The following is a 25,487-nucleotide window of genomic DNA, read 5'->3' as shown; positions in this document are numbered from 1 at the left end:
ATACAGCGCCTGTATGTACATCTCTTCCTGGTGTCCGTGCCTTTTTTGCACTGTTTTAGAATGCTAGTAACTACTTTTAGTGAAATTCGCTCAGCATGCAGGTGCATGGCACAAGAAATTTCATATGGCACAGAACAATGCAAACAGCACAGCAGTTTGACATAGAGCATTGCAGACACTGTCCAACTTTGATTCCGGTGCCTTCCTTGCTACCTCCCCAATATAGGACCTGAGTCTTGGCTAGCACTTGACAATGTGCAGCAGTGTGGAGGCAAGCCCTGTAAAGGGACGCACCTTGGTGAAGGGCAGCTGTCCAGTGAGTTCCCTGCCAAGCATGACCATGCGTGCCACCCAGAAAAACAGGATGTCCTGCCCCGTCTCCATCAAGGACAGAGGGTAGAAGTCGTGCACACACTGCAAGTGGGGCAAAAGCAGCCATGAGCCGACACAGCGCTAGCACTCTTAGATGGCCTCACTCACAACTCTTCTGGGCAGGTACGTTCATCAGTTGAAAACATTATTTTCCACTGCTGCGACACGAAAGCTGGTGGACAGAACAACAGACTCTAAAGCTAGAATAAACGCATTTAAGTAACAAGAAATTCGCTTTCCCCCATGGCTTAATTAACATCAGTAGCTCACAGTTTTGGTAATGTTCTGAATAAGTGAGGACAGACTCACGTTATGACACGATGAAGTCACTATGTTATTGTTTTCATTTTTGCACAGTAACCTGTTGTTTATCAGCCACTCATATATATGGGACGAACACTACTTCTATCACAGTGACAAAAGGGCAGGAGTCGTGTCCACTGACCTAGTAGTCCACATTGCAAATGATGCAGCAGTGCATATGCCCTTCTGATGTCTTTTTGGAATATACAAAGCATCCAGAGCACTCAAACTTTGGAAACAGAATAACAAGCTCTTATATTCCCATACCGTATTTACACACGTAATGAACCCACATTTTTTACAGCAAGACTGACAGCAATTTGAGAGGAGAGTGCATTACACACGGGAAAAAATTTGACAGGATATTTTGCGAGAGTTGAAATTCCATATTGCATGTATGTCTGCCACCCGCCTGCCCGTTGGCCAATCATCAACAAAACCACGCCGTCAGCCACATTCGTGTCACCGATGTTCAGCATTGTTCGCTTTGAAAGGTGTTTGCTGTACCATGGCGCAATCCAACGATTTCGTGATAGTCGACGGCACCAGCCAATCACACCAAGATAAAGCGAACCTGCTGAATAGACGCCCTGAAGGTCAGGTGCGCGTTTTTTGTGCAAGTATAAAAAAAACTCCCAGGATGATTACGAATGTGCAATGCTGATGTTTAAGCGTTGGCTGTGGTGCGAGGGGTTCGGCATTTTTGCTCCCTATCTTGAGCTTGCCAAAGCACTTAGTGGTCTGAAGGTCCTCCTTCCTCCATTGCATTATTTCAGTGTAGAGGATGTTTTATAGCGTTCTGGTTTAAACTGTTACGCTCCTCTCGAACCCTCAAGCACAGCCGGGCATGCAGTAGCGCAGCAAGCAAGCCACCACCGTCGGCACTTCTGTCAAGGGCACGCAGAATCCCGGCGCTCTGCCAAGTTCAGTGAGAGCAGCACCCCCACAGGAGAAGCTCTCGTCAAAAGACAAACACGCCGAGATGTTAGCAGCACACAGCATGTTGACGTGCTGCCAAGGTCTGCGCTGCGGACGGCGAGAAACTGAGGAATGCACTGAGAAATGCCCCAAGCTAAAAAAAAAAAAAAAAAAAAAAAGTAAATTCTCAACAACAAAAGCGAGAGGTGGGTTCACTATGCAAGGGGGTACATTACGCGAGTAAACACTGTTTGTGCTTGATTCCGATGCACACCATTCCCCCCCAAAAAAAAATTTCTAAAAATGCACATTAGAATCGAGTATGAAAATGAAATTACATCAGCAGCACCCTACTGTCATTGGCATCAGAAAATGGCAGCTTGGTATTTCTTGCGCATCGATATCACCATTATCGCCTGCCACAGTCGTGGATACCGACATGCATTGCGAGCAACTGCAGTGTCCTCTCAGCAAGGCTTCGACCTGGACTTGAGCCTAGGTAAGTGTCAGTTGCAAAAGTGCAGAGTTCACTACGACACCGGGTTGGAAAAAAGATGATCTTGCATGGAGTCAAGTGGTAATTGGGCTGTCTCGTGCAAGTTTGGTGTTCCTGAAAGTTGTGCGTGTGATTGGCAGAAGCAAAGAGACATGATTTTTGCCAGCAAGTCCATTCAGAAGCGTTTCAATGGGCCAAAGAAGGGCCGGGGTCCAGAAACACCATGCACAAAACACACACAAAAAAAGGCGAGCAGAACGAGAACCCACTTCTGATGGATGCGGTTATTTACTTCCCTGGGATGGGTGAAGGATGCGTGGTGCATGATTCTGTCTGCCATGGTCAACAAAGCCTTCAAGCAGTGCGGAATTTCAAGTACCACAGACAGCACCGAGGATGAAATGCTTTGGACAGTTGAGAGCGACTAGGGAGCTTCTGACAGTGACGATGAGGGAGGCTGGCCAGATGGGGAAAGGTGAGTGAGGTTGTGGTGCCATTTGCTTCATTGTGACGTCATAGCCGCTACAATAAATGTTGGCTGTTCCAAGTGAGCAGGTTCATTTCTTTACTGAATCACGAAAATCTGGTGGGCATTACAATCGAAGGCACTGAACTTTTTTTCTTCTGACCACGAAAAACGGGTGCTAGTTACAATCGAGTAAATACGGTACAGTAAAAGCTCGTTAATTTGAACTTAAAGGAACCAGGAAAAATGTTCAAATTATCTGAAAGTTCTAATTACCGAATGACCCTGAAAAAATTGTCAAGAACAGCTTGCATCGAAGTAAATTTATTTGATTGGAGACTGGGCAATGGGTGCCTGATTACCAGATGAGAACACAATGGCAATGACCGTTTTCCAGGTTACCATCAATGCTTTACTCCCTGCATACTGTCGGCAGCGTCAAAGCAGAATCGTAAGGGCCTCCCACATCCTTCAACGTGAGACACGGTGGGGCGTCCGAAACAATGTTTGGCTGATTTAGGTTGGCTGACTGATGCTGGCCGGTCAAGCTGTCATTTCTGCACACTGGTGCAAATCTCAGAAACGGGAAATGAAAACTAAGCGGTCGGACAGCTCTCGGATACGGGGTCATCACGCATGCCAATGCACGACTGTCAAGGTGCGTGAGCGACTATGCAGCATGGAATTCAGGTTTCGAGAAGGACTATTTTTCGAGAAGGGCGCACAAGGCTTGTCGCGCGACAGAGTCACTCTCTTGTATCGACTGCGCACAAACTCTGCCTATACCCTAGTATGGTTGCACAAGATTAACCATGCCACCTCACCTGTGTGTGTGTACGCTGTGATGTTGTGGGAGATGTGAACCACTTCGTTTTAGCGTGCCCGCGTTTTTATGATGAGCGTGAGACACTCCTGGAAAATCTAAGGAGACTGAATGTTCCCATGGACGACATCTCACGCATTGTGTTACCTGAGGGCTCCCAAACTAAGCAGTGATTAATGTCACGATCACTATCAAAATGTTTAGACGACATGGACCTTACGGAACAGAAGTAGAGATGCAATCACTTAAATCAGTGAATGAGGCGGAGCAATTGCCGATAGGCCACTGTAAGGCTACTCCCGCTTTCACATTTACACCACCACCAGCTACCGTGTCGACAGAAACCGGCGAAAACACACGTTTTATTAAAACCGGCGGTTAGTCCCAAAGCGCTCTTTCCAAAGATTCATTGCGCAGCTCGTTAGCCTTAGCGACACCGAGCAAGCTGAGTGAAATGAGCTCCCGCTGAGCTGCCGCTGAGCTCGGCTGTTGTGCTGCCTCTTCCCCAAAGTCCCCTCCCTCAGTCTGCCCGCCTCTGTTGCCCTGGGAAATGGACTCTTTGCCTTGTGTCGCCGGTGTGCGCTGCTGACCCCACTCCCAACGCGAGAGGGCCATCGGTGCCGGAATCCTGCCATGTCCTCATGACAAATGAACCAGCTCTTCAGGCATCGCACATAAACGAGACACACATGCAGTAAGGAAAAGAAACAGAGAAGGACTGCACACAGCTAATCATGTGCTTTCACACGTCCTACTCGGTTTAACCACGTTAAAGCCCTACCATGTTTTTCTTGTCTGACACACCGTGGCGCTGACCTAGTACAGCCACTGCATGTGATGGTGGGTCTAAACGGAGACTAAAGACAACAACACTATGACGGTTTGTTTGTATCGTGCGCTGCAAAACATCTTCAAGAATCGGAGCAACCGCATTTTCTGGCATGTCATATAAAGAATCGACTTCGAGGTGCACGTGATCACTACTCAACAGGCAGTGACGCGAGGGCATGTGCGCCTAGTCCACACTGAAATGATTCCAAGGTCTCAGTACAGGTTCTATCAAGACGCAAGCAGGGACACTTTTCAAATGCGTGCGGAAAAAATGATTAGTTTCGAAAACAAATGTAGCGGGCGCATTTATTACACAAACACATACATTGTCCGAGATTTCTAGAGTACCAAGAAAACGTGCCACGGCGCCGATTTCGAAAGGGCAAAACACCAAAGCTGACAGATTTTTTAAAAATAAGCGTCGTTGATGAACTACTCAGTCCAACCTATCAATGTTCTGGCCTGATTTCACGACTAAGAAGCTTTCGCTTCAATGAAATTTTGCGCAAGCCCCGTGAATTTCGTTGAAGCGGGATTCGACAGTGCGAACCACACTATAGCGGTCAAGCTATTCTGATGCATTACCTGGAAAAAATTAATGGGTGTCTGACACTTATGCAAGTAAATGCCGCTTGTGCCCTTGAGCATAAATGCAGCAAACCTTTCTATTCCGGTCATGCAACGCGAAGGAAGAGTTGGAACGCCAAAGCATGATCTATTTTAGTATTCTGTCCACGACTACTTCTACCCCTCTTGCTAGGGGGTATGCAGTATTTTGTAAATAAATAAATATCACTGTACCTCCTGAATTACTGTCCCTGAAGCTCTGCACTAAAGATCTGCTGTCGCTTTCTTTACTCAGAACTTGAGCACTACACACAAAGCTGACGTGATCTGCATGCCAACATCAAAAACGCTACCTTCCGTGGCCAACCAAAGACTGAGAAGGGGATAAGGGCTGAAGAAAACCACGTGTCCAGGACATCCTCATCTGAAAGAGAGAAAAAGGGGAGAAAAACTCAGCAACAATGCCACAATGATCATCGTACCACATATAACCCACTATGCTAAAGAAAATGTCAAGTCTGGGGTGCACCTATTATGCGCAGAAATAAAAAAATCTGATTTTTCGCAATCAAACTGGGGGTACACCTATTATGCAAGTGCGCCTATTATGCGAGTAAATACGGTATTTCTTTAAGAGGTCCTAAATGCAATGCGCATTGCGATATATCACACTGTAGCTTATTGGTTACACTCCCGAATTTAAAAAATCCCAGAGTTGTGCCTAAAAAATTCTCAAAAAATTTATTGGTTAAATATGCTAGTAACACAAAAAGGAATACAAGCAAAACAAAATAAGCCACTGCAATTAGCCAGAAATTGATTACAAAATAATTATAATACACAAAACCTTGCATACGTTCTTAGCTACCACTGTTGCGATTTTCAGCTGTGTACATAAATACGCTTTCCGTGGCATTTCAAGTTAGGGAATAAGACTGCTGTGCCACTAGAGAAAGCAGTCGCAGGAGGACATGAAGTGGAGGTGGATATGGGATGTGCTGCACATTACACTTGTTCAGAGTTCTGTTATTGTTTTTTTATAGCAGACCTTTCAGTCCCCCTGCTCCTCCATTTTTTTTTTTTTCGGTGGGTAGCGAATGTGTACTATGGTGAAAAGGGGGTGTGGCTTTCCTTGACACCATCATAATAAAAAATCTGCAGGCACATTTGGTAAAACATCTCGATAGTATACTGCTAAGACCCTAAAGCACCAAATAAAATCACTCTCATCATATACAAATCAAGCGCACTATGTAAAATACAAAGTGAATGGTAAAACAAAATGCATGAACGTGCGTTGATGGCCTCTGGGCGTCCGAGACGAAGTCTCGCAAACGGAACTGAAATCTGACTATTGCACGTGGTTGTCTGACTCACTACTGCTGCTCTAAAAAAAAATAAAGGCAGCATAAGAACCAAGAAAAGTACTCAGTGTAGCATTTCGCCCTTTAAGGAGTGCACAGCGAAACAGACGACCTGATCATGGACCGGTGGACTATGTCCGGTCAAATTTTCATTTTCCACGTCGCCTCCTCACGTTACAAAATGGAAAAAACAAAACTGAAACCAAACAGATGGTGCTACAGAAGCAAACTAGATGGCACAGCTTGTACAGGAGTGCCGACTTGAATCTTTGGCAGCAGGTTCAAAACGTATGTGCAAGAGTTAACCCTTTAACATGCTATCCCGTCACACCCTTAAGGCGGAGCTCACGTGTCCCCTCCAGTGTCAGCGCACTAGCACTAAGACATCCCTCACCGATTTCAATGACCTCGGGCCTCGAACCGAAACCAAACTGAAAATTTAACTCACGCTTGGCCTCACCGTACTAAATTGACCGTCAATTTTTTCTAATTCACCTTTTTCTCAAAATCTACTGAATGCAGAGTTCTGAAAATTTGTAAGAGAGAAGAAACGGCTGTTCTACAAAAGTGGAAATATAGCCACATGTTCTTTAAGCAAAAAAAAAACAGATTTACGACGTTTTTTTTTCTTTCTCGGTGCAAGTTCCAGTCAAGTAAAAGGCACAGAATGAAATCTGTGGAAAAATTTGTTCATGTACACCTTATAGTTCCTGAGAAAAAGGTAAATAAACCGAATTGAGAGGACATTAGCGCTAAAAAACAAGGACGACAGGGTAGAGAAAGACAACACAGGCGCTAGACATCAACTGCGACAATCAGGAGCATAAAAATCAACAATTGAATCGCATGCTTGATGGCACTTCCCGATACAAGAACCTCAAATCTTTAGTGCACAGATAAACATTTGGTTTGCTCACGCACGTTTGCCTTTCCAAGTGAATGAGAAAGGCTTCCGATACTTCCCGCTCTTTCTGATCTGCACTGACATATATCACACGTGTCTTCTCAAACAAAGGGGTACATTTTTTGTCATCATACTTACATTGTTTGCAATGTGCCGCCAAGTGTCCAGGGCCTGATATAGAGTTGATGTCTAGTGCCTGTGTTGTCTTTCTCTACCCTGTCGTCCTTGTTTTTTTAGCGCTACTACTATGTCCTCTCAATCCAGACACCAACTAGCCCAGCTTTCTGCCTTAAATGCCTTACTTTCTAGTTCCTAGCGCCTGTGTTGTCTTTCTCTACTCTGTCGTCCTTGTTTTTTTAGCGCTACTACTATGTCCTCTCAATCCAGACACCAACTAGCCCAGCTTTCTGCCTTAAATGCCTTACTTTCTAGTTCCTAGCGCATGTGTTGTCTTTCTCTACCCTGTCGTCCTTGTTTTTTTAGCGCTACTACTATGTCCTCTCAATCCAGACACCAACTGACACCAACTAGCCCAGCTTTCTGCCTTAAATGCCTTACTTTCTAGTTCCTAGCGCCTGTGTTGTCTTTCTCTACCCTGTCGTCCTTGTTTTTTTAGCGCTACTACTATGTCCTCTCAATCCAGACACCAACTAGCCCAGCTTTCTGCCTTAAATGCCTTACTTTCTAGTTCCTAGCGCCTGTGTTGTCTTTCTCTACCCTGTCGTCCTTGTTTTTTTAGCGCTACTACTATGTCCTCTCAATCCAGACACCAACTAGCCCAGCTTTCTGCCTTAAATGCCTTACTTTCTAGTTCCTAGCGCCTGTGTTGTCTTTCTCTACCCTGTCGTCCTTGTTTTTTTAGCGCTACTACTATGTCCTCTCAATCCAGACACCAACTAGCCCAGCTTTCTGCCTTAAATGCCTTACTTTCTAGTTCCTAGCGCCTGTGTTGTCTTTCTCTACCCTGTCGTCCTTGTTTTTTTAGCGCTACTACTATGTCCTCTCAATCCAGACACCAACTAGCCCAGCTTTCTGCCTTAAATGCCTTACTTTCTAGTTCCTAGCGCCTGTGTTGTCTTTCTCTACCCTGTCGTCCTTGTTTTTTTAGCGCTACTACTATGTCCTCTCAATCCAGACACCAACTAGCCCAGCTTTCTGCCTTAAATGCCTTACTTTCTAGTTCCTAGCGCCTGTGTTGTCTTTCTCTACCCTGTCGTCCTTGTTTTTTTAGCGCTACTACTATGTCCTCTCAATCCAGACACCAACTAGCCCAGCTTTCTGCCTTAAATAAACCTAATGCTGTTTAGACAAAAATGCAAATAAATCCACTGAAGACTTTCCAAAGCTCCAAATTCCCACTCCCACAATGAAAGGGATAAAAAAAAAAAAGCATTTCTGCAATCGCAGATACCCAAGTGCAATATACCTTCTGAAGCCTACCGAAATGCTCTATCACAAGGTCACAAAATCTAAAAGTCGTTTCACAAAACAAAGTCTCACCCTACCTTAAAGGGGCTCTGAAAGGGGCTCTCAATAAAAGTGTGGCATTCCTGGGATGTCAAAGGATGCTGCTTCACGAATATCCTCCAGCAAGGATTTTTTCAATGCATTTTGTAGAAGCTGAGCTACCTGCAGTCAAAATTTGAATTTCAGCATCTTCGTGCCTTTCCCTCTCTTCACACTTTTTGCATGCTGGAAGGTCAGCACTCCTCCGCCGACCCCATCGTGTAATTCTCCGGGGGCAGAGCTTCCCGACCTGCCAGAGCAATGCTACTGACTGGCCGCGACCATGGTAGCTGTGTAACACCTGAAAGAATCTAACCAATAGCCATCTCTGAACAGAATTACGCAGCAGCGTGCGACGGAGGTGGGCGTCAGCATGAAAAAGTCGCCAGAAGGGACTCGTCAACTTTCGGCGCAATTGTGGGTTCTCTGCTACACAAAGAGGTGTATTATTTGTCTGAGGCGTTCACAACAAGAGAATCTATACTCCGTTTCATACATAGCAGGCAACACAGCTGAGGCTGCAGAAGTAGTGCGCCCACAAAATCATAATACTCCGCCGCCACGTATCATCCGTTCTTCTCTATGCCTCAATGAGTGTTTGGACGAAAACAGAGAGCGGTGTAAAACGAAGAACTAGCACTGAAATTCATGGTCCAAGATGTGAGGCGGTCAGTATTCCGGCTCTCTGGCTGTAATTTTCACTGAGTGTGCACTACTTTTTAGGCACAGATGGAGTCAGAGTGATCCACCCACCAGCTGCGTATCATACCACCACATGTCATTCTTACTTCTCAAAGTGTCGATGGGTCACAGGACAAAAATGTGCCAAGAGGTTACACAAAGTCACGGTACTTGAGGCTTGTCGAAAAGAAATATGCCTGTCATCACTTTGGTTGCACGCATGCAGGCTTAGCTTGCGTGAACAGGGGTGCCAGCTTTGGCAGTGTTGCCTGCTGTGCATGAAATGGAGTATATTATGCTCTCGACTCTTTCTAACTGTTGTTGCCCTCTTTGCTGTATCTTCTTTCCTTGCACGTTGCAACACAGACAAATGTTAGACGATTTTGCTCGGGTCAGAACCATCGGACTGGTGCTTTCCCACTAGAAGCTGGACAAAATACAGTTACCTTGCCGCAGGTGTACCACATCCTCCCGCTCAACTCCCAGCTTGACTGCTGCCTTGGCGGCCGCCTCTGGTGCCGTGGCTGCGCTCACCCACACCTCTTCGCTCTGCAGGGAGACAACCACACAAACTTCAAATGACACACTCCGCGAACGCATTTCGATTCTCCCAGTGTTGGGCAACTTTAGCGTGACAGCGCTAGCCAAGGGTCCCCCGTTCAGCAGGAAACCCAGCGGCACAAGTGAAAAATCCCCACAGAAGCTAAGTCACCCACCTGCCACCAGATCAGGTGACCATGTGACGTCACCTGCCCACCGTGGCAGGTGCCAGCCAAATGAATGACTGGTCGCTACAGGTTGCTCAGGAAGAGCAACCTGAGTCTCACAGGCCCCACTGGTGGCCGTGTTTTAAACAGCCACCTGCCGGGCAGTGGTGCATCGCCTAACCGCTGTGCCACTGTGCCAGGGGTGCTATGAGAAGTCACCCGCTCTCTACGAATGTAAAGCAGAGAATGACCAATTCATCACATACAGGGTGTTCAGGCTAACTTTAGCCAAGGGTTAAAAAATAAGATATTTGAGGTAGGCCAGGGAAACCACTTACATACACCTACCAACTGGCTTGCGTGTCGTAGGCAATTTTATGTTTTGCAATTAATTAATTAGCAATTAAGATCATTTTTCTAAATGCGTAAATAGTGACTTTAGACAGCAGATGTGAATAGCAAAGCTGGAGAGCACCTTCAGAAACCCCCATTCTATTTATCTGCGATAAATAAAGCCTCACGTGTATCTTTTTTCCGAGCTTCAAAGAAAGACCGCCAAGTACAAAAAAAAAGTTACGTGACTAGCGCATTTGTGCGCCACGATTGTGCTGCTCTTAACCGTGGCTTGAGTGAACGAAATCAGCTGCAGGTATGGTGCGACGACCCCACTGCTTCGGCAGGCCGATATGTTGACGGGGTTGCGACGCCCCCGTGAGCCAGTCTGCAAACGTGACAGCGCAAGCTGCGCCGCAACCACCGTTGACATATTGGCCTGCCGAAGCAGTGGGGTCGTCGCACTATACCAGCAGCTGATTTCGTTCACTCAAGCCACGGTTGAGAGCAGCACAACCGTGGCGTGCGAATGCGCTAGTCACGTGATTTTTTTTTATTTTGCATATTTTCTTTGCAGCTTGGAAGGCATGGAGGCATGTAGGTAGAACCAAGGTGAAGTGATATGCAAGGAGGGCCCCTGACTGCTGAAGGGAACCCATTAACGCTATCGCTTCATACATTTAAGACACAGCTTGAGGTGTCCCAACAATTTTTTTTCACAACCATGCTACCTCCAAACAGGGATACCACACTTTTGCATGGAAGGTGCTAAAGGCAATACACTGAAACAATAAAAAGAGAACTTCGGGTTAAGAACCACACACTGATATGAAATTCAACTGAGATTTGAACACCAGATGTGAACTGGCCCCGGCTTTGAGATTTATGAGGGCCTGCTTTCTTTCAGGATTTTGTATCGGATAAAGAAAAGCAACAGCTCAAAGGCGAAGGAATTTAAAGTCAGCACACTGGCTGACACGAAGCCGATAACGCACACCACCAAACCAGAATATGGAGAAAGAAAACAGCCAGGACTGGGGTTTGAAACCAGGCCCTCTGCGTGCCAGGCAGGCATGCAATACATAGGCCACGAAGGGTCGTTGGTTGAAGCGTGTTAGAAAGGCACCTAGTGAATGTGTTGTGGTGTGTGTATGACTTAGTAACGCGTGTTTGGGATGCGTACTGATCTTACAATAATTTAAAAAAGAATACAATCAAATAGTAATATGCTAATTAGGTGCCAGGAATTCCGCAGAATGAAAAGGCAGTGTTATGGTGCTTCACTGTGCTGTAACAAATGGTGTGTATGCGTATGTACTGGCATAATAAGTCATGCAGTGCAACCTAGACAGTGACTGGTGATCGATAATTGTGACTGGTGATTGGTAATCGGGAATGTGATCGGTAATTGCGATTGTAATCAATGATCGTGATCTGCAATGTGATTGTGGATTGGTAATCGGTGAGAAATGATAAAGAAAAGGTAAAAAAGAGGAAAGAGGAGAAGGCACCATCGCGTATACTCTTAAAGTGATGCTTAAGCATCCTCCTAATTTTTTTTCCGCCGAATATAGACGCAAGCGTGCATCGCTGTCACAACGAACTGGTCCTCTGCTGTCGTAAAAGGCGCCACCTTGAATTTAAATGGAGGCACTTGGACAGACTGGCTTGGATAGGTTTGGCTGTTGGGTGTTCATTGCTGCCACTCGAGATAATGCATGCATAATGGCACGCTTTTCATTGACACCGAGGTGACGTACAAAGACCGCCCGATCGCTTGCACTCGTTTGTGGAGTGACCTGCAGCCGTGTCGCACTGCCTGGAATCGTGACACAAGGTGGAGCAGACTAGGGAAAAAAGAGTGACTGTGGTTACAGTCTAATATTATCACTTGCCTAGTGGAATGTGGCGAGGAGCGAAATTCGCAATTTTTAAAGCCATTTTTTTTTTTTCACAGAGAATCGACTTTTTTGAGGTTCACGGATTTCTCGGACAGTATGATTAATCGGACCAAGTTCCGGGTCCCACCGAGTCTGACAAATTGGTCGACGACTGCACTAGAATGTGGCAGTATCAATGCAGACGTCGATGCAGGCATAGTCACTCTCCCCGAGACCCTAGGGTTTAGAGATAACAAAGGGTCATGTGAACGAATCTGTGCTAGAGGTTAGTGAAAAATGAACGGAAGGTTGGTGGCTCAAAAGCAGGATGGCGATGCAAGGTTAGAAACCCAGGATTACAAATCGTATTTAAAGAAAATGGTGAATTTATAGATTACATTGCTAAGTTTGACAGACTGCTTAAAGAAATGTAAAGGAAAAAAAAAAGCCAAGCATGATGGCAACTGCCACCACCCCATTTCAAAGGGGACACTCCTATCCTCCACCCATCCATCCATCCATCCAATCATTGCGTCTCCGTTTGCATATGTTGAAATAAATGTGCCCACGTGACAAATGGTGCAACACCCCGCAAGATGCTGGTGTTTAGTGTACGTAAGCGTGCCTACACTTATGGTGCGCACACAGTATTAATTTACACTCTTTTTTTCTAACCATATCTGTGTACGTCATGAGCAGATGACAAGGCAAGGTGGAACATGTTTAATGCACTCTCCTGATTGGCTGAGGCAGTTGCTACCTTCCATAGTGGTGCAAGGAACTTATGACATGCAGTATAGGTGGTGTCCATTAAGCAGGTGACTTAGCAGGCTCAAATGTGAGCTGGGAAAAAAAAAAGACTTTACTCTCTCTCTCGCTTCCACATCATACTCTACCATGGTGAACAACCCCAGGAAATTGAGCTTTATAGCTACTAGCGCATGCCAGAGCCTCCCTGGAGTCCGTCACAATCACCATCACTAAGGGATCCTCAGAACCACTCCAAGCTTTCATGGACAGTACAGGGACAGTACTGGGCAGCTAAACGGAAGGCAGGGGCCTTTCAGGGCAGGCTCACTGGGAGGAGACATATGAAACGCCTGTCACAGATGCAAATGTACGACAAAGCCAGATCAATGGTAGCAGCTGAATTCCAGGATCAGCTTTCACAAGACCGTCACAACTGGTCACAAGGCTTGCGCTTGTGGGAACACTGGCGCAGGTTACTCCACCCTGAACAGTAGGCTGGTTGCAAGGGTGTAAGGACAACATACTATGCGACAAAGGTCGACATACGTGACAAAGGTGCACAGGAAATTTGCAGCTGCACATCAAGTGGAAGCACTCGCAACATATCCACGGTTTCCAAGCAATCCTCTTGTTTTTGGGGGCCGAGAGGGTAAGTATGTTGGCAGGTATTGAGAGCAAAAGGGCTGGCCCAAGCAGTTTCACTACGTGTGTGAGAAAGTATATCTTGGGCTCTCCACTTGTGACATGGCCAGAGCCTACGTAAGCATCTTTTGTGGTGTCACCCTGGTTCCTGGGTGCTCTGCTTAGCCGTGGCAATCCCCTGGCTCCCTTTTCATTTCAGTCTGCATGTGGCCGGACCAAGCTGCCCACTGAAGCCCCTTCGGAGGCTTCCAGCATGGTCTGCAATGTCCTGTCCCCACTGCCCTGCGTAACGCACTTTGACCTGCCACTAGCACACATATAGTACTCCAATGGTGCCCTCCTTTCCTTCATCTAGCCAGAGCATGGTGCGACCCTTTGCCCATCTCTTGGCCACCTTTGACTTGGCCACAAGTGATCTTCCACCTCTAACAAGGCACTGTCACCAGGGACCTCCAACATTACAGCAGTTGGACAGGGTTACCAATGTTGCTAACCAACCTTTTCCCACAAGCTGCAGTGCATCCGCGACACAAAACATTTCCTTCCACAGTGTGACAAATGGCTGCATAAGCAGAAAGGCAGCTGAAACACAGCGGGCAAGGCAAATAACACCAGAGAGAAGCAGCTGACCTCAGCATTAAGCACCCGGTAGGCCGGTATCCGGTGTCCCCACCACAGTTGCCGGGAAATGCACCAGTCCCTGCAGCAGACAACCTGAGTCGTCATTGGCACAGCACAGTTTGCAGCTCAAACACTGACATGGTGGATGCACCTTTGGAACCCAAACACGCTTGCCTAAAAACTACTCCCACATAGCATAACAATTGCAATCACAATCTGACAGGCAATGCTGACAAGACAGTGTTTACGCTACACGCTAAAATTCTGCTGGTGTCACATAACATGGGTTTCATGCAAAGTGCTCCACATAACGGAAGCTAAGGCAGGCCTAAATAAAAACTGACACGTGTTCCAGGAACAGAAACACTAATGCTGGAGCGAATCGAGAGCGAATCTTAATTTCCTCATAGCAATCTAGCTTTTTAGTCAAGTCTAATTACTTCACTCTAAAAGCCCTGCGTACGCTTCAAATGCAGTTTCTGAACAGTGAAATGAACATTAAATGGCTAATTTTTGAAAAAAAAAACATTGGTTTTCAGCATTTCTTACCATACACTGAAAACAGCACATGAAATCCCACAGGAACGCATGCTTGTGACTCAAGAGGTGAGCAAGATTTTTGGTTCTGAAGCACATATGAATAACAAAAACTGGGCATGAATCAAATCACACATTTCCAAATAATTTTGAACATTTTTTAACAATTTTCCAATATCAGTAGAGGTAGTTCAAACTAAAGACAAATGCTTTTCCACAAAGCATGTTATGGAAAGAAACAGATACAGTCACTGACTGAAAATTAAGAACTCTAATTTTTTCAGACATGCTAGATCATTCGGACACACTTGATTATTTGGAATTTTTCGCGACACTGCGACATACCCAAAATTTTGGATGCATTGCAACTGACAGCTCGATTTTTTGGACTTCATTTTCGCTCACCGCACCACCGCCGCCAAAGCTCAAACTGCCATATAATGCGTACAGAGGTTGTGTTGTGTGGGGTTTAGCGGCACATAAGCTTCTAAGGCTATCATGCGCCAAGCTCAAGGTTTAAGAAAATTTGTTTTCTGTAGAATTTTACAAAAATGAAAAAAAAAAAAACGGTGAGGTAAAGGGCATAAAAAATTACTTGCTACTACGTCGTAATGCTGGAAATAAATTTTAGAAATGGCTATTATTAACACCTTTAAAGAAGGTCGAGTAACCACAGTGGCCATCCTTGGCTGGGCAAGGATCCAGAGGTTTCCCGACCAATCAACTAGAGACCTCAGCATTCTTCTCAGGCTTGAGAAGACGGCTGAGGTGTATAAAAAAGTGAAGCAGAGCAGTGGATCTGAATTTATAGTATCTCGGGAAAGCCTGCTTCTCTTAAAAAGCTAACACAAGACATGTCAGCAACTGCATTGTTGCTTAAGACCAGTGTTGGGTGAAAAGGAATGCATGCATTGTAAAATTGAGTGAAGTACTTTTTTCTTACTTTTCCTAGTTTCGCGCATGACAGTAAAATGAGAGTACTAACTGCAAGTTCATCTCCACATTTTTCGCACACTGGTTTCTCTTGTTTAGTCAGTAGGAAGCTGTGTGTATCCAATGCAGAGACTACATAAAATTACTTCCACAAAACGTTCCTGGTGCCTACAGGTCTTCCATTCACCAGGACGGGCTTCATAAAATGCAGCTTGCCGTTAACTTCGTTGTCCCATGGAGCCTGCCATTTTCCTCCGCTGTTTATTTTTTACAAATTTCATGCAGTCATTATGAGGTATATATACAGTCGAGCCCACTTATAACAGCCGCAGATATAACGAACGCTCGCTTAGTACGAACGAGGCCGGTGCTACCGTCAAAATATATATTGGGGCAATGGCACAATGTCTCACATAGAACGAACTGTTGTGGCCTCAACACTCGGTTAGAGCGAACACGAAGCTGTCGGGCCCCCGTAGTTGACCGAGCCGGCTGTGTTTGGCGCGGTTTCGCTCGACTGCGAACCCGTGGCAGGCGAATTTCGCACACTTTGTGTTCCCCTCGCGTCGTTGGCAACGCGTCGTTGACACGCAGCTGGCCGGACCTGACCTTGCCTAGGACGATTTCGTTACTGCTGATGACGCCGCCGACATTGCGGAGCCATGCACTGACGAAGCTATTGTGCGTGAAGTGCGAGCCCTTCCTGACTGCCCAGAGACCGACGAGGACGATGACGAGGTCTTGCTATACCGCCGGTTGCTGTGAACGCTTCAACCGCGATCGGTTACATCGCGTCGCTTAAGGAACTCGTTTGCAGCAGAGGCCTTGGCGATGAACATATTACCGCGCTGGAAAAATTAGAAACGGCAGTGATGCGATCAGCTTTGAAGAAGCAGACATGCATCACGGACTTTTTTCAAAAATAAAGTTAACTTTCGTCTCGCTTGCTCTTTCTGCCCGTATTATAGGTGGTCCACTTACTACGAACTTTGGACACAACGAACAAATGCCACGTGACGATCAAGTTCGTTATAAGTGGGCTCAACTGTACTTGTTTTATTTGTACATAATGGGCACGTGTGGCACATGCATCAGCACTCTCATTTCCCTGATTCCCACGTGACTAGGGACCCAGCAGAACTTTATTGTAAGTTTTTGTGTTTCAGCTTTTATTATATAATGTATTATGTTTCCTATTATGGGCTGAACTGGATTTCTAGAGTTTAGCGTTGTAATTATGCTGGAAGAGTCCGTGTAGATAGCACATTTTTCCATTTTTTTCCTTCATTATTTCTTTACCTGCAACAGAAATGGTGTAACCTTCCGTCGTGAAAACTGGCATGCATTCAGGTAGCCTAAAAATTTTTTCTTCTTTCCCTTGTGTTATTGCCCTCCCAATGTAGCGTGCAGTTTTAGAAGCGCCTGTGTAAAAATCTGTGTAATTCTTGTATTTTTCCTTCAATGGCAAAACTCCTGCTGCATATATTCTTGTGGAGTTTGCTATTTGTGGATGTGGGTCAACATAAGATCGCATACAGAAGGAAAGCTGTACCAAGGTGGCAGTGTGTGGGCTCTCGGGGCAATATTGGGCAGTGTGCTCAGTGTGCCTAATTCGTCGCATTTTTCTTCAAAGCAGAGGAGGAGTGATCTTCTTACTGCTCGGGTCTTTGTTGTTAAGCAGTTGTCTGGATTGGAATTTTGTAACAATAGGGCAGCAGAGATATTTTGGCAGCAAACGGGTTTTTAGGACATACGTGCATGTCAGCATGGTTCTTCTGTCTGCAGGGGGTGGTTCGTTGCATTCTATGCACAGACTATTTATGGGTGATGTCCTGTATGCTCCCCTTGAAGGCCGCAGACCTGAGTTATGTGTATTGGGTCCAATTTCTTTAGGTACGATGGCCTAGCGGAACCGTACACTATGCACCCGTAATCTAGGCAAGATCGCATTAGAGCACGGTAAATGTGCATAAGGCATGTCCTATTGGGCCCCCACTGGTTTCGTGAGAGCGCCTTTACGACATTTAAGGATCGGGAAGCTTTTTTCTTCAGGTGGTTTAGGTGTGAAAGGACTGTGAGCTTTTTGTCGAAAGTTATGCCTAGAAATTTGTGTTGTTCTTTTACTGGTAATTCGGTTTCCCTTAGGTACTAGTAGGGTGGGATTGTTCTGTAAGCCTTGATTGAGAGAGAACATGACAGCCACTGTTTTCTGAGGAGAGAACTGGAATCCATTCCTGCCGGCCTATGTTGCTATAGTTTATTTACTGTCAACTGTACTTGCCTCTCACATGATGATATGTTGGTTCAGACGATCTGGAAATCGTCAACATAAACTGAATATCTTAGACAAACAATAGCGCAAAAAAGACGAGATGAAGAAGCAGTAGACACACACAAGCACTGACTAGCAACTGACTGTATTTAATGCGTGAGCGTATAAATACACAGACCAACAGATGTGCGGAAATGCCAAAGAGCAAAAGCACTAGGCTTGTAATCATGAATTAAGATATGCCAAGATATTACCAAGATAAGATAATGCCAAGAATTAAGATATCACATAATCATGAGCTAAGATATGCCAAGACATTACAAAGAGAAGATAATGCCAAGAATTAAGATGTTACATAATCATGAGTTGAGATATGCCAAGATATTACCAAGATAAGATAATGACAAGAATTAAGGTATTACGAGCATAGTGCTTTTGCTGTTGGCATTGCTTCCCCTTCTTCCCTGTTTCCGTGCATCTGTCGGTCTGTGTATTTATATGCTCCCGCATTAAAAGCAATCAGTTGCTAGTCAGCGCTCGTCTGTGTCTGCTCCTTCTCCGTCTGCTCTTTTTTGCGCTGTCCTTTGTCTAAAATGTTCTGTCACCAACTCGCTCAGCAATACACTTTGATAAACTGAGTTTGGAATTATTTGGGCTAATGAATTCATTTTTATGACAAAGAGCGTTGTGCTTAAAACACACCCCTCTGGTATTCCATTCTCCTGAACAACATTATTTGAGATGGTTGAACCTAGGCATACATGAAAGGAACAATTGGATAGGGAGTCCTTTATACAGTACAACATCCTTCCGCAGATGCCAAGCTCTGCTAAGTCGCGAAGTATGCAAAACCTCCAACTCGTTCTTTCCCCATACTATCACTAAGTGGAATGGTTTACCTGCTGACGATGCCAATTGCGAATCGGTAAATTTATTTTTACAAGCTCTGAATGAAGCATAGGGCTCTTATGTATCCCTGTTTTGGGCCAAGTCCGATGCCTTCGTCTGTTGCCAAGTTCGAAGTCATAACATGTTCGCTGCTTTTGTAATCAATTTTATGTTGTATATTCTGGTTTTTGCTCTGTTTGCTACCTGCTTCTTTTGCAATGTACTTGTCATTTTTATCAATATGTCTGTACCCCACTCCTGCCTAAGGCCTGTAACACAGGCCAGCAGTATTTGCTAAATAAATAAATAAATAGTGTTGTATGGTTTTTCAAGGTCGAAGAAGACAGCAAGGCAGTGCTGTCTGTGAATGAAAGCCTCTTGAACAGAAACTAAATGGTCTGTTGTCGAGCATTAGCTTGCTCTTGGTCACCCCAAAAGGCTTGATATTTCTTTAAGGGTCTTGAAAAAAAAAAATTTTTATTAATGAAGTCACAGTTAAGAAATCTTCAGGGAATATGTATTTTTGTGTGCCAATTATAAACATGTCATTTAATTTCATGTAAAAATATTCCTTGAGCATTTATGTAATTTTTATGCATGTACCGTAAAAACCGGAATACAGGTCGAACTTTTTTTCAAAAAACATGGCAAAAAGTCGACTCCCGTCTTCTATACCGGTCATAGGCGGATAAACTACGGGAGTCTTGCGACATAGTCTTGCGACAGTGGGCGGCTGAAGTCAACAGCCCATCGCCAGCAGCAGCTGCGCGGTATGACGACATAGTGGCAATGCCAATTTGCATTTCCGCTGTCACAAAGTTATTTTGGTCTGTGGCTGGGTGTTGTCGGCGAGGAAATTTCTCCCCGCAGAAGTGGTGCACAAGTCTTTTAGAAAATGCAGCACAAGCATTGCACTAGACGGCACAGAGGATGATGCTCTATGGGACGTGAGCAGAGAGAAGCAATTGTCATCCGACTCGAGTTCGGACGACTCTGATGGCTCGGAGTAACGCTTGCGCACTTCGTGCCTTTCTCTGTACTCTACACCTGGCCAATTATTTAACACTATCGCGCGACCATTGCCTCGCGTGTTTGTCAGCACCTTATCACGAAGCGGCGAAAGAAGCGAGAGTAAGCGCATGCGTACACATGTGCACATCTCGCTTGTTTCACCGCTCAGTGCCGTTAATAAGGCACTGACAAGCACGCGGGTTGATGGTCGCGCGATACTGTTAAAGAATTGGCCGGGTGTACATACGAGCAGCATCTAAATGAAAATAAGTACTGTCACCATTGCGCAACCGGTTGAGTCGCATTTGTTTCAAAGTAAGGGTGTCTTTCGGTACTTTTGCTGTTGAAAAAGATTTTTTTCATTTTTAGAATTGGTTAGTTGGGGGGTCGACCTATATTCCAGTCCAACCTATATTCCGGTTTTTACGGTATTTTGTGCAGAGCTTGGAAAAATATTTCTTGTGGGAAACTTGCTGAAATGTATGCCATTGGGTTCTCTTGACTCCAAGGAATGCAATAAGGACAAAACTGTCTTCCTGCCTACCGTAGAAATTAAGTTATGGGGTTTTGAAGTTGTCGCTTCAGAAATAAGAAGAAAAGTGCGTATTCCCGTTTCTAAAGGGGGAGTTTCAGTACCCTATTACTCAAGTTCTATGATAGCCAGGATGATAATTTTACCCTTATTGCATTCCTTGGTGTCAAGAGAACCCAATGGCATACATTTCAGCGAGTTTCCCGCAGCGAATTTTCTTCAAAACTCTTTTCAAAATACTTGCATAAAAAGTGCATAAGTGCTCAAGTAATCATTTTACATGAAATTAAATGACATACCTAGAATCAGCGCACAAAAATACATGTGCCCTGAAAATTTCATAACCACGACTAGATTAATAAAATTTTCTTTTCAAGACCAGGCTACCCCCTTAAAACATTCTTCTGTTTGGGACCTAACTTCATTTCCTGTAGGCAAGAGGCCACAGGAGAAAGTGTGATTAAAATCTGTTTGATGACAGCATACTTATTTAAGGGGGGAAGAAAGAGGGTCTTAGAAAGAAATTTTTATTAATGAAATCACAACAATGAAATCTTCAGGGAACATGCATTTTTATGTGTCGATTCCAAATGTGTAATTTAATTTTATGTACAACTAGTCCTTGCACACTTATGCAATATGTTAGGTAACTTTTTCCGAGAGTTTGAAAGAAATTCTATTGCAGGGAACTTATTAGATTGCATGCCATTGGTTTCTCTTGACATCAAGCTATGCAATAAGGGCAAAACTATCATCCTACCTGTTATAGAAGGTGAGTTATAGTATTCTGAAATCATCACTTTCTTCCCGCTTGCAAAGTGGCAAATTCAAAACCCTCCAACTCAACTTCTATGATGGGCAGGATAATAGTTTTGCCCTTATTGCATAGTTTGATGTCAAGACAAGCCAATGGCATGCGTCCTAGCAAGTTTTCTGCAGCAAAATTTATTGAAATCTCTCGGCAAAAAGTTACATAACATATTATACAAGTCCACAAGGGCTTGTTTTATGTAAAACTGAATTACACATTTGGAATCAGCATGCAAAAATACATGCTCCCCGAAGATTCCATTATTGTGACTTCATTAACAAAATATTTTTTTCTAAGACCAGCTTCCCCCCTTAATAGTCCAAGGCAGTTACAGTGTATAAGGAAAGCCATGTTGGATGAGTTTTCGGAGTGTAGTTTTAAAACTTAAGATACCAGTTCTGGGGGTGCCCTTACTGGGGTCTTTTCATTTCTCTTTCCCTCAAGCGAGCTGTGCCACCACTGCAGCGGTGGCGAGCTCGACATTGAGTCTATTGCCTCGCTAGAGGCTCAGGAGCCCCGAGGAGAACCCGCAGGTGTCCGGTTTACAGGCCTCTCCCGAGTGGGAGAAGCCTTGCGGCAGCCGACTGAGGAGTCGGCGAGGCCTTTTTCAGAGACGGCAGGGCAGCCTTTGCTGCATCTGCCGGAGGTGGGGGTGGCCCTGCCTCAGGCTTTGCCTGGGCAGTAGCCAGAGCTCGGTGTGGTGTGCCGCCCCTGCGCACCACATCGGCGAAATTCGTTCCTGCAGTGAAGGAGAATGCGTTGATGTTGTGTGACAGTCGATTTCGCGCTTCTTTGAATGAAATATTTTCTTTCGAGAGTGGTTATTTCCTTTTCAGTCTTTCACATGGGGCAAGACCTTGAGCAGGCAGGATGATCTCCTTCATAGTTTGCGCAGTACAGCACTGCTGCTTCACAGCTTACAGAAGCATGCTCATGTGAGGCGCATTTCGTGCAGGTTTGTTGACCACAGCAACTCTGCAACCCATGGCCAAATCGCTGGCAGCTGAAAAATCTTCTAAGGTTTGAGACATAGTGCCGGACTTTGATTTTTAGGTAACCTACTTCAACGTATCCTGGAAGTGTGCTTGAGTTGAAAGTGAGTACAAGATGTTTAGCTGGTATTTCTTTGTTTTCTTTCTTAATTTTGATGAGGAGGACATTGGTGACATTTTGGTCTTACAGACCCTCCAGCATTTCTTCCTCAGTGAGCTCTAGAAAATCAGATTCGGAAATCACACCTCGGACGGTGTTTAGGCATCGGTGTGAGGTTACCAATACCGAAAGGTCCCCTACTGAGACTATATTGGAGAGTTCTGAGTGCTGGACATTAGGTGTGTTTGACTTCTATAAGTACGTCACCGCTGGGCATTTTGTTAGCTTGTAGCTCAGGCTAAAGGCACCGGGTCAGAATTTAGACACCAAGAATGGAGATATTGTTCTGGCAGTTTTTTCTGTTTTTTCATCGTCGATGACATGTTACTTTGGAAATGTTTGTCTCATTTTTCGAAAGCACTGGGCACTGATATCTTTGGTCTGCACTCTTTTCGAAGTGCGATCATTACTTGACTTAAAGGAAGCCATAAAAAAATGTGTGTTTCAGCCATGGTGCCAGCCACCTACCGTGAAGCCCAACGAGGGGACGGGACAGGAACTTGCAAGCAAGTCCTGCCCACCCCAGCTGTACACCTTAACTATAACCAATATGACGAAACTCAGGGTAGCCTGCCACACAAGGTTAACCCTAGCCGCCAGGAAAGAAGAAAAAACAAAGAAGGGAGGAGGAGACAGGAGAGTTGTGAGAATGCGATAGGAAAGTGAAAGATGGGGGGGAGGACAGGAAAAGGCGACTGCCAATTTCCCCCGCTGGGTCAGGCCGGAGGTGCCGACTACGGGAGGCTAGTGTGTTGCCTCCGCCAAGGGCCCTGAAAGGTCCAAACGCTCGGCATCGGCTCAACCACCAGGATCCCCTTTTCCCTGGACACGGCGATGCCAAGCACGGCTATGTGCGGATGCTCGGGGCCGTGGTGGCGCACTGCTCACCATAATCCCCCTGCGGGGATGTCCCTGTGGATGCTCGGGAACTCGCAACTCACTATGTTGCCGACGCATCTGCGGGGTAACACGTATAGTGGAACCTTGTTAATCCAGACTCCAAGGGAGATAGAAAATTCAATCGAATAAAGTGGAATATAAGCTAAAAGGACGCCTCTTCAATAGAAGGGCTGATACTCGCCGCGGGTTAGCATATCACGCAAGCGTGGTTGCGAGGTCGTAGAGTTCTCAGACGTCGTCCGTGGCTGAAACTTGAACAGTAATCAAAGTTCAAGGAACTCATCTGTGCCAAGTTATTTCCTCACCAGTACACAAAGATGAAGAAGCGGCAGAGCGTGTAGGAGGCATACAGCTTCACATAGACGGTGAGTGGAAGAGAATGGCCAGTGCTTTTCAAAGCGAGGAGCTTTGAAAACACAATGCAGCCCCGCCTGTACTACAGCAGCACCGTCAAAACTTGTGTTCTGGTGACCAGCAAAACGCCTCCCATTATACGCAAGCCAAAGCAGAGCACATACAATAACGTACCCCAGGTTTAGAGATTTGATTTCAGCTGTAGTCGCTGGGCCTAAAGGACCTTTAACTAGTAACGTCCTGCACACGTGCCAAGCCTTCTCATCGACCACTTTTGCCCACCATGCCAGGCGAAAATAGGGGAGGAGTTTGCTGCACATGTTCTCCCACAAACGATGCTTCCTCGATCAGCGACGCGACCAACTGCAAAACAGCCATTCCTCCCAATCCCCCACATACCGCCCTCAAGCGAGGAGGCACAGTCAGGCTCCCCTGTGTGCTTTAATCACGGATTAATAAGAAGAATGCAGCGTGCAAGAGATGTGTCCACAGATGACTCACGGCCATCTGTTCTGGCTAGGCAAAGCTAGTGCTGCTCTTAATTACTGCCCTCAAAATAAGGAGGGAACCTAGGCGACCCAACCCAGCAAATGCACTTGTGTTTGCCAGGTTTTTCCTGTCAAATCTTGCAATGTTCCCTGCAAAATTCTGAAAATTTTAACATTTCTTAACCTTTTTTCACCTTACAACAATTAACACCTGAAGCCATCATTACACTTTGCTCCAGGGGGATACTGGTGAGCTACTGTTCATGATATGGGAGCACCTGCCGACTGCACTGCACCTCATTCTTATTCTCAAAGCTACTTCCCTATAATAGTCTGGATTCGTGGTAACTAATTGCCCTAGACAGGTGGATTCCCTCATCCACTTGCAATAGCTTCAAAAGTGCAGTCATACCTCAAAAACAAACAGGCACTTCAAGCTTTTCATTTATTTACCATAAATTGGCAAATTATAACAGTTTAATACAAGAGGTCTTTCTGGAGTCATCTATTACATAAAATTGAAAATATATACCTGCCATCTTCGGCACAATAATTTTCCTAGATGGATATGCTCAGTGTACCCATCCAGCATGTATAACTTCCTTTACAACTTTTTTTTTTTCATGAGGTTTTAACGCCCCAAAGTGCCTCAGGCTATGAGGACACTGACATACACCGACATCACACAGTACACGGGCCTCCAGCATTTCACTTCCATCACAATGCAGCCACTGCGGTGTGTGCACACACGAACGCACACACGCACGCACGGACTGTGTCTACCCTCTGCAGTGGCTATAAACTTGTGAGACAGAAAACAGCCAACTAAAATATTAACAAATGCAAACAAGAATGCTGCTTTGAAAAAATGGAACCACTGCAGTCATCTACTAAAAAACTATCCAACATCTATCACGCATTGTCATTACATGCATTTTTGGAACGACTGGAAAAATTGTTAAAAGTCAAGGGCCATCACCTTGACTGCTTTGGCAACATGGCCCTGCTTCACATGGGCATCGATTCGGCAGAATGCACCAACACATATTAACATTATGCGCATATTTTACAACACGACAAACTTCAAGGACAACCGCCTTCCTGTCACTGAGCAGCCTTGAAGAAACAGTACACAGCCCAAAAGCACCTGCAAATGATCTCTAACTAGGATCAGAAAGCAGTAAAGCAGTGCCAACTCTAACCTGTTGCACTCTCTTAATAATCCCATTACATTCATGGATGTTCGACAGGAAAGGATGGGATGGAAACCAACTCACTCGGTTTTTGAGAGCCACTCCAGCCATGCTTTGCGGCAGTGGTCTGGCTCGAACACCAGCTCTCCGGTCATCACAGCCTGCGGGAGCAGAGGAGATGGCCCAGGCAACCCACAGGCATTGGGAAATGTCCAGCAAGCAAAGCAGACCCCCCCCCCCCCCCCCCATTCC

At 45.4% G+C, this 25,487-nt stretch overlaps 1 protein-coding gene across 5 annotated transcripts in view; it reads right to left on the bottom strand.

The window, feature by feature from the left end:
- The window catches only part of LOC149355543 (valine--tRNA ligase, mitochondrial-like), a 402,426-nt gene that overhangs the window by 32,675 nt on the left and 344,264 nt on the right, over nucleotides 1–25,487 (bottom strand). For all 5 annotated transcript variants that reach the window (XM_089583866.1, XM_089583864.1, XM_089583865.1 and 2 more), the window contains 5 exons: nucleotides 25,320–25,396; nucleotides 14,174–14,243; nucleotides 9,678–9,780; nucleotides 5,130–5,200; nucleotides 295–414 (listed from right to left, as the gene is read on the bottom strand). In XM_089583866.1, coding sequence (XP_089439992.1) covers nucleotides 295–414; nucleotides 5,130–5,200; nucleotides 9,678–9,780; nucleotides 14,174–14,243; nucleotides 25,320–25,396 — 441 coding nt within the window. The remainder of the gene's footprint in view (nucleotides 1–294; nucleotides 415–5,129; nucleotides 5,201–9,677; nucleotides 9,781–14,173; nucleotides 14,244–25,319; nucleotides 25,397–25,487) is intronic.

Source organism: Amblyomma mixtum, chromosome 3, assembly GCF_055824585.1.
Source record: "Amblyomma mixtum isolate Tamu chromosome 3, ASM5582458v1, whole genome shotgun sequence".
Taxonomy (NCBI): Eukaryota; Metazoa; Arthropoda; class Arachnida; order Ixodida; family Ixodidae; genus Amblyomma; species Amblyomma mixtum.
This window is presented reverse-complemented; position numbering and strand designations above follow the sequence as displayed.